Genomic DNA, 9,854 nt, shown 5'->3' with positions numbered 1-9,854 from the left:
CAAACCATAACACCCTGGCTGTTGTATGTGTATGGGAAAAAGAAGCCCCATGTTCTATTGTATGCAGAGGATTTATTATCATATGTTGTAACTGTAACTGTAACTGTCTGTAAGTCAGATTTCCCCTCAGGGACATTAAAGGTAACTTTCAGAAGACTTAGCCTGTCTTGAACAGTGTTATTGCGACGTGCTATAACCAGTGTTGGGCAGTAACTCATTACTAGTAATATTATTACCTTTCCCAGTAACTAGTAGTGTAAGTAATTATTAAGAAATGTCAGTGTGGAGGTGGGTGTGGTTTGCACTCAGCTGCAGGAGAGAGAGGTGTGGGGAAGGCTTGTGAGAGCAGCACCAGGTGAGTTGAGTATCTCAGCTGCTACTCATTGGATAATCACTCTACCCTTTATGTTGCAGTAGTGTGCTGGACCTGGGGCTCACACACACACACACACACACACACACACACACACACACACACACACACACACACACACACACACACACACACACACACACAAACAACAAGAGACAAGCGAAGGAAACCATGATGGACTATTGAAGTGAGCTAAGCTGTGTCAGTAGTGTGTGGGGCTGACAGTAGTAATAAAGTTGTCCTCCTTATTAATCTCTGTTGTGGTCCGTGTGCTGAGTGAACCTTCGGTAGTAGCAACGTGCTACAGTCAGTAATAATATTAAAGTTACCGCCCAATAAGACTAATAAGATACATTACTTTTGTTTTCTCCTCCTGATCTGAAAAACAATCCAATCACATCCCGTGGAGGAAACTTTGGAAGGTGAGGTTCTGGAAATACTCCATTACTTTGATTTTAACAAACTAAACTGGATTTGAATCGTCGTCAGTCTCAGTTTTGGGGAAAAGGGACACAGTTACCAATGTTGTGTGGAGCAGCAGAAAAGTAATACAACCAGTAGTGTAACTAATTACTGTTGGCAGAGAGTAAGAAGTAAAGTAATAATATCAATGAGTAATGAGTAATAAATAAAACATTTTGAGTAACTAGGCTTACACTGGCGATAACACTGTTCAATATTGTGATGATGGTATAACTTTAATTAAATTAAACATATATTGAAGTGTGAATAATAAACAGTTTCTGTCAGCCTGTCTTTACATTCAGAACTGGATTAGAAATGAATATTGTATTTTTTATTCTTTTATATTTTAATAACACTAGATGATGTTTCTACAGCTGCAACAGTAATGTTTATAACATTGTTTTGAACTTTTAACAAAGTCCCTATAAAACCGTCCTTTATCCTGTCCTGGATCTAAAGTCAGAGTCTGGAAACAAATAAAAGGAGCGAGAGCAGCAGCGGGTGGAGGACGAGGGACTCATGTGGACTCATGTGGACACTAAAGAGATGGACAAATACATGTTAGATGTTTATAATAATTATAAAGACGATCAGAATAAGCAATACCTCAATGGGACCATGTATCTGTACAGGAAGTCACTTAATTAGTCACTGTGCTTTAAGTAAATGTACTTAGTTACTTTCTACTACTGTTAATAAATATTAGATTTTATTCTTTGTGGTATTAAAAAGTGGTGAAACCTGCAAAACCTTGTACAGAGCTGTTGTTTAACAATCCCTGATGAACTGGCTGCACTGTAGAGCAAAGGTTTTTTATCCAGAATCAGATAATGATAACCTCTGTTTAAACCAACTGCTGTGAAACACTTCCTGTGGGAGGAGGGGCTGCACTCTGCCCCTTATCTGTCAATCTGTGTTTAAGGCTCAAGTTGAACTCATCATGTGTCTGCTGCTGGTTATTTGCAGGGTGTTCTGTTCACACCTGGAATAAGTGTCTTAAGCTCCTGTTGACATCAGCGTACACACAACCGCTCAGTAATCAAGAAGTCCTGAGCACAACATCTGTTCAGATTCAATTTAATGTCAAAATATCAATTACAAACACTCATTATTATAAAAACACATACATCATTTAAATAGAGTCCAACAGTCTGAAGTCCTGCTGTGCTGGAAGACTTCGAGGCGGCGAGAAGGAAGACCAGAACCACCAAGTGGCCGATCAAACTGCCCTCATTTAAACACAAACTTTAACCTTACAGACTCATCAATCAGATACAGAATAAACCTCAGCTGCCTCTTTCAGGAGCCAGTGATCAGTTACTGATGAGCTACAGCAAGCTAGATCGTCCAAACCAAACAGTTAGCCATTAGCCATTCATTTACAGACACAGTGCTTCACATAATAACACGTATAACAGGCGTCCTGCTACAACTTATCAATTCTAAAACTTCAGCAGTGTTCATAAACTCTGTTAACACACTGTTTGAATAAAGCTTTGCAGGTTGTATCATATAAATGTTTGTGACCACTGAAAAATAAGGAAAAAGAATAAAAAAGAGGAAGATGATCAGTGATCAGACTGATCCGTGAGCTGACTTCAGATCCATCATGTTATTGATCCTGTTGCAGACAGCGGCTGTCACTGCGCTCACAGCTCAGAACCCATACTCAGTGTTGACATCAGCAGTGATGTCATCATAATCTTCATCCAACCCGTCACTTCCTCCGACACGCTGGGTCATCTCCATGGAGACGACCTCTTTGTTTCCTGTCTTCCTGCTGCAGCAGATGGACGCCATCAGAGCAGTACAGACGCAGTACGGACAGATGGCCACTAGATGGCAGAAGAGTCTGAGCGCAGGCAGAGAGGAGTCTGACGGAGGAGAACAAGAATCAGTTCATTAACGAGGAATTTGTCTCCGTAGTTTGGTGCACAACAATAAACTCTGTGAGAGAAAATAAGTTCTGCAAATGTCACAAATAAAACATTTAAAATAGAAATTTACAGTAAAAATAATGTTTGAATGAAAAGAGCTGTACAGTGTTTGAGGCAAAGAGGAAAATGTGCAAATGTTCACAGAATAAAGAAAATGTGCAATGTGACAAAAACAGCCAAGATTGAATAAAGATAAGTGCACATACATACACACTGAGTCAGATATGGAGACTTTACGATAATGTAACGTGTACTGTCAATGGGGCGGCTGCAGGTGGAAGGAACTGTTGTTGTAGCGTGAGGTTTTGGTCCTGATGGACCGCAGCCTCCTGCCAGAGGGAAGTGTTTCCAAAGGATTGTGTGCTTGTGCAGTCTCATGTATCACGTGTGTCACTCTATGACCATATTTAGTAACAGTACTTCTAGCAGAGTACTAATGCAACTTGACTCCTCGTGCAACTATGATACTGCGTGCTTATGAAATAATCTTTTTGAATTGTACTAAAACAAATGAAGGGAAGTGAGACAGTTGAAGTGAGACTGATGATTATTCTCCCCTCACAAGTTGTACCAAGATGTGAATGTGTGGTTAACACCCTGCTGAGTATAAACTGCAGCACACTGAAGAGCTTCGGGTCCCTGGTAACAGTGTGAGTGGAGCTCAGATACATTTGTATCTGTAATAAAAGCTATCAGAGTCTCACTTGAATTATTAATAACATAATTTGTCTGACAGTAAGTATGAAACTAATGTAGAACTGAATGTCATTCATCATGATATCATGTTCCTGATATTTCAGTAAGACACTGAATTCATTTTGTTTTCTTTCAGTTCAACTTATTCTGATATGGTTATGCTACGTTTGTATTTCTATATGTATGTATATGTGTCAACACAAACATCAGCTCACCTGCAGAAACAATCAGTCCATACAGCAACACAGCCACACCTGCAACAGGAGGCAGAGGTCACTGGAGGGCAGAGATCAATACAGGGCAGAGGTCAGTAGACAGACAGACAGACAGACATCCATCAGCTCACCTGCAGCAGTCAGCACAGTCAGACCTACAAAAGGACAACAAGGTTTACTAGAGGTCAAAGGTCAGCAGGTTAACTTCAAATATAGAAACAGTGGAAAAGATCTAAATAAGCTTTCAACAGCATCTCATGGTCTTCATCAGTAAATGGAGTCGATGATTTTATACAGACTGTACAAAAGTGTGATTTTGGCGTGTCCCAGTGGTAGTAACAGAAATAACAGCAGCAACAGTTTGAATTCTCAGAGAATCAAAGTCAGGAAGCTTTAAAGTAACAGAAACATGACGAGAGGAAACATTTCCACCTGAAAGTGAACAACGATCCAAACTGTAACTGCACTTTATGAAGCAGAGTTTTAGTTCAGAGCTCTGAAGTCAGAGTCACTGCTCAGGTTGCACCAACACACCTGGTCTTAACACTAGAACCACCACGGGGTCATTTTTACCCCCTCACGTTTTCTAATGTAACTCTGATCTCTCAGTCTGTGACCTTTGCTGAAACAGCTTCTTTAATCATCTGAGGGGTCATTTTTACCCTTCATAGAAACCGCTGCACAATGCTGCACTTAACATTGGTTCACATAGAGCAGGTCTAGACCGTCCCCCTTATAACATTATTTACAGAGAGCCAACAGTTCCCTGATGACACCGATAATCGCTGCGAGGACTGAGCAACAACGGCCGTATAACAGCTACTAGAATGAGTGTGTTTCTTCCATTAGTCCCAGTTAAAGTTGAATAATTGCCTTTATTTACCGAGGTCCATTCTAAAGACTGGTCTTAACAAAGACGGACTCAGCAGTTAGGACCAGGCTCAGTAAAGAGCAGTTGGTGCAACCCGCTCCAGGTGTAAAATATGTGCCTGTACCTGCAATGCATTTCCTCTGAGCAGATCGGACAGTATCGGGATCAGCAGAAGATCTGGCTGGAAAACAAACACAGATCAATCAGTTTATTGGAAATGGACATCAGAGATCAGACGGGTCCCAGGAGTCCTGAGGACGTCACTGATTGGACAGGAGTCCAACCAGTCACAGGTTGTAGTCCAGTACAGACCTGCTGACTGGATCAGACCCAGTCTGGTTCCAGTCTGTTCATATTATTATTATTATTATTGTTATTATATTACAATATTACAATATATAATATATTATTTATTGTATGTAAAACTTTTTTTGTGTAGTCAAGTATCTATTATACATATGCTATATATCATATCATATCTCGTGTGTGTATATATATTTATATATATACATATATGCAGCACGAGTACTGACAGGAACTAGAAAAAGAGATCACATCTCTCCTGTACTAGCTTCTCTGCATTGGCTCCCTGTAAAATGTAGAATTGAATTTAAAATCCTCCTCCTCACCTATAAAGCTCTTCATGGTCAGGCCCCTTCATATCTTAAAGAGCTCATAGTACCCTATTACCCCACTAGAACACTACGTTCTCTGAATGCTGGGCTACTTGTGGTTCCTATAGTCTCTAAAAGTAGAACAGGAGCCAGAGCCTTCAGTTACCAAGCTCCTCTCCTGTGGAACCAGCTTCCAGTTGTGGTTCGGGAGGCAGACACCCTCACCACATTCAAGAGTAGGCTTAAGACATTCCTCTTTGATAAAGCTTATAGTTAGGGCTGGATCAGGTGAGTCCTGAACCATCCCTTAGTTATGCTGCTATAGGCCTAGACTATCGGGGGATTTCCCATGGTGCACTGAGCTCCTCTCTTCCTCTCTCTTTCTGCACTCATTCATGTTCCATTAATGCATGTTACTAACTCCACTTCTTCCCCGGAGTTCTTGTGCTTTCTCGTCTCGCAGGTTCTCATGGATCCTGGTGGAGCCTCCTGCCATGGTCCTGCTTGACTGCCATTGCCAATACTGTTGTTGCTGTGCACCTGTCTGTCTGTCTCTCGCTCTCTCTCTCTCTGCCTCTCTCTCTCCCTCTCTCTCTCTCTCTCTCTCTCTCTCTCTCTCTCTCTCTCTCTCTCTCTCTCTCACCCCAACTGGTCGAGACAGACGACCACCCACCTAGAGCCGGAGGATCTGTCCTAGGTTTCTGCCTTTTAACAGGCAGTTTTTCCTTGCCCTTGTCTCCAAGGTCTTGCTCATGGTGGTACTGTTGGGTCTCTGTAATTAATGTTAAAGAGTTCGGTCTAGACCTGCTCTATTTGAAAAGTGTCCTGAGAAAACTTCTGTTATGAATTGGCGCTATACAAATAAAATTGAATTGAATTGAATTGAATATACATATACATATTATTATTATTATATACTGTTATTAACAATAACACTACTCTTCATATCATCACTACTATAACCATCATCTTGCAACGTCTTTGCACCTTATCTACCTATTTATCTTTTTTATCTTTTCTACCTCAGTATTTTATTCTATTGTTGTTTTTTATTCTATTTAAATGTACCTGGTTGCTATGACGATCCAATTTCCCTTTGGGGATTAATAGAGTCTATCTATCTATCTATCTATCTATCTATCTATCTATCTATCTATCTATCTATCTATCTATCTATCTATCTATCTATCTATCTATCTATCTATCTATCTATCTATCTATCTATCTATCTATGTGTCAGGTGAGTCTGACAGCTTTCATACCTGATTGATTCCTGCAGAGCCACACAACTCCAACCAGAACCAGAACTAGAGAACCTACAGCTGCTCCAACGAGGAGAAGGACAGAGGAGGGAGGGGAGGAGGTTACAGGAGGAGGAGGAAGAGTAGTTAAAGCAGGAGGACCTGTAGGAGAAAAGAGTAGAACCTGGTTCAGTTCAGTCATCAGTTTATTATCAGGTCAGCAGGTTAGTTCATATCTTTAAACAGGAAGTGATGTCAGTGTCCTGACCTCTGACCCTCAGCCAGCTCCGAGAAGAGTTCACAGTCCGATCAATAAAACACCAGTAGAGACCTTCATCAGACTGTTGGACCTTACTGATGGTAAACTGTCCTTCAGGTCCAGATCCAATGTGGACTCCATTCTTGAAGAAAAAGGCTTCGAACGTGGAGACACCTCTCTTTCTACAGCGCAGAGTGACATCACTTCCTGTCATCACAGGAAGAGCAGGAAGCTCCAAAATAACCTGATCACCTGAAGAAGAAACAAAACCAGAGTTAGACCATCAGACCAGAGCCGTATACAGACAGAGTTAGACCATCAGACCAGAGCCATATACAGACAGAGTTAGACCATCAGACCAGAGCCATATACAGACAGAGTTAGACCATCAGACCAGAGCCATATACAGACAGAGTTAGACCATCAGACCAGAGCCATATACAGACAGAGTTAGACCATCAGACCAGAGCCATATACAGACAGAGTTGTGAACAGAAGAACAACTTGCCTCTATCATCAGTTACAGTGATGTTGATCTGGTTGCTCTTCTGTCCAGAACTGGTTCCACACCAGTAAACTCCAGTGTCTGACTGGGAGAGCTTTGAGATGATGTAACAGGAACCATCAAACCTCCCAAAGTCCTCATTGTGTCCTCCTGCTGTCCTCTTCACCGTCCATCCATCAGCTGTCTGTCCATCTCCAACACATTTCAGACAGACTGACTCTTCTCTAAAGAACTGAGGACGGTTGGGACTGACCTCCAGAGAGACTGGAGGACAGACAGACAGACAGAGAGAGAGAGAGAGAGAGAGAGAGAGAGAGAGAGAGAGAGAGAGAGAGAGAGAGAGAGAGACAGGTTAAATGTATATTATTATTATTATGATTTAATGTCAGTGATTGTTTCACTTCCATCAGCTCACCTGCAGAAACAGTCAGTGCAGACAGCAGCAGCACAGACACACCTGCAACAGGAGGACAGGGTCACTGAAGGTCAGAGGTCAGTGAAGGTCACTGAAGGTCAATCATTGGAGTTTCGGGGCAACTATAAAGTCCAGTTGTATGAATATGGGCACTTCAGTGATTGGCTGTCAGCTGATGTGCCCAGGTAGTTGCACACAGTTGCTTTCACATCGCACTACTTCAACTAGATGATGGGCTTTTAAGGCCATATATTATGGCTAATGTTGTTCACACAGTATTGGTTTATTTACTCTCAGTTAAGTTTTTGGAACTAATTCTTTCTGCCTCTGCTGATGTTTTGGCTCCAGATTCACAGCAGTAATGGTGTTTTCTATTCCATTCCAGGTTTTATGAGCACCATTAGACCAACAGCCTGTGCTCATACTGAACCTAATGAGGCTTAATGCAGCTGTTCTCCTTTAGTCCCACTTACCTTACTCCAGGACTCCTTAGTCTCTGACTAACTAAACCAAGTTTAAGCCACACTCATGAAAGCTACTTAAATGTTGTAGTTTAACTAGTCCACATTCAGGCCTCCTCCTGGCTTAAGCTGAGCCCTGTCAGTGAAACCGGTCCCAAAGATATGAGTGAGTGGAGGGAAGGACCGAGGTATGTTGTTTTCAGAGCTGCAGATGCTCTGACTGAACTAACTGTATATAAAGTAGTTCCACATTGATGCTTCAGTATGAACAATCTAATAATGTCATACAGAATAATCTCTCACACTGCTCATACTTTAAGTACATGTACTTTTACTTTAGTAGAACTTTGAATGCAGGAAGTTTCTGTGTGATAAATATTGATTATTGATTGTTATTATTATTATTATTATTATAGTGAAACCTGATCCAGACTGAGACCTGGACTCTCAGTGCTGGTTCCTGTGTATGAGTGCAGAGTGTGCAGTGTGTTGGAGCTGTGATGATGGATGAGTGTAGAAGCTCTGTGTTGGACTCACCGAGCAGCAGAGACACAGATGAAGCCTTCATGTTGTCTGGATGTGGACTGTCAGTCAGTGTCAGCAGCAGAGTGACGCCTTCAGCTTCACCACTTCCTGATTCACACAGTCAGCGCGTCATTGGCTGCGCTCATTGTCACCCTGCTGCTCATCACTCAACTTAAACGTACAATCTGTCATTCTGCCACTAGGGGGTCTCTCACATCAAAACAGGAAGAAAAGAGGAAGGTAGATGAGGTGGTGAAGCAGCGTGGGATCATGGGAGTTGCTGTCTTCACCACCATTGCGGTCATTGATAGAAAGAGGAAGAAGACAGACGTGATCAGTGAGAAGAGTGCTGTGAGGCTGAGCTGATGTTATTGATGATACTAACAGTAATATTAGTTCATCAGTGAGTGCACTTATTGATCCTATGATCTGACCATGAGAACCAGTTGAACAGCTGAACCACAGCATGAGTGTGAAAGTGTTCTGAGAAAAGAACTCTCTGAACTCACTTCTGCTTTTCATGTCTTCATCTGGTTTGAACCAAACTTCCACATTCTGAGCATCAACACAACAACAGGATTTCTAAGAACTCAACACACACACAGTCAGACAGCCTCCACTAAAGAGCTCCCTGCAAATATCTGTCCGGGTTGGAATATATAGCAAAAAGAAAACTGACCTGACATCAGCTCAGTCTTCAACTCTTCAAAATGATTTTATTTCAGGTGGCGAGCCCCAGCGAGGAGTAACAGGGCAGGAAGACCAGAACCACCAAGTGGTGGTTGAGGCAGAACAAACTTCCCTCATTTAAACACAAACTCACTCAGTTTCCAAAACCTTACTGACCCATCAACCAGATAGAGCTCCAGATGTAGTTCAAATCAAAGAACAGATAACAGCAGTAATAATGTTGAAATAAAGTATGACTGAAAAAGGCACGACTTAAATGGACACGTACACATTTACAGAGGTTGAAGGTTATAATATGAATAAATTGATGGTCAATCTTTGTGTTTATTGATTGTGTCTTTGAAGAGTCAAATTTAGTGACACAGACAGAAAACTTCCAGTAAAGTTTACATGAGAACATCTTGTGTAAAATTTATTAAGAATTTCTTTTGAACTAAATTTCACTCCACATTTTTTTCAGTGCGCTCACACAAACTTTATCACAGTGGAGATGGACTCAATCAATAATCAATACTGTGTTCATAAAGTCTTTTCAGAATAAAGGTTGGCAGAGTTGAGGACGTAAAGAGAAAATAAAGTTGACAACA

At 41.4% G+C, this 9,854-nt stretch overlaps 1 protein-coding gene across 1 annotated transcript; it reads right to left on the bottom strand.

Annotated features, from left to right (window-relative positions):
- Positions 1-1,899: 1,899 nt before the first annotated feature.
- On the bottom strand, positions 1,900-8,687 carry LOC127363150 (uncharacterized). Its single transcript, XM_051399693.1, has 9 exons — positions 8,590-8,687; positions 7,592-7,633; positions 7,180-7,440; positions 6,681-6,923; positions 6,434-6,574; positions 4,682-4,738; positions 3,818-3,841; positions 3,687-3,725; positions 1,900-2,712 (listed from the first exon to the last, which is right to left on the bottom strand). The coding sequence occupies exons 1-9, from the start codon at positions 8,618-8,620 to the stop codon at positions 2,495-2,497; spliced, it is 1,056 nt and encodes a 351-aa protein (XP_051255653.1). The 5' UTR covers positions 8,621-8,687; the 3' UTR covers positions 1,900-2,494.
- Positions 8,688-9,854: the final 1,167 nt, after the last annotated feature.

Source organism: Dicentrarchus labrax, unplaced genomic scaffold, assembly GCF_905237075.1.
Source record: "Dicentrarchus labrax unplaced genomic scaffold, dlabrax2021, whole genome shotgun sequence".
In the NCBI taxonomy this organism is placed as follows: Eukaryota; Metazoa; Chordata; class Actinopteri; family Moronidae; genus Dicentrarchus; species Dicentrarchus labrax.
Note: the sequence above shows the minus strand (reverse complement) of the source record. Positions and strands in the feature narration are given on the sequence as shown.

Bases quoted from the DNA above. Each gene is read 5' to 3' on its own strand.
- LOC127363150 (XM_051399693.1), bottom strand. From the start codon at position 8,620: ATGAAGGCTTCATCTGTGTCTCTGCTGCTCG. The intron at 7,441-7,591 runs GTGAGCTGATGG...TCTGTCCTCCAG, and splicing joins TGCACTGACTGTTTCTGCAG to TCTCTCTGGAGGTCAGTCCC. The intron at 3,726-3,817 runs GTGAGCTGATGG...CTCCTGTTGCAG, and splicing joins GACTGTGCTGACTGCTGCAG to GTGTGGCTGTGTTGCTGTAT.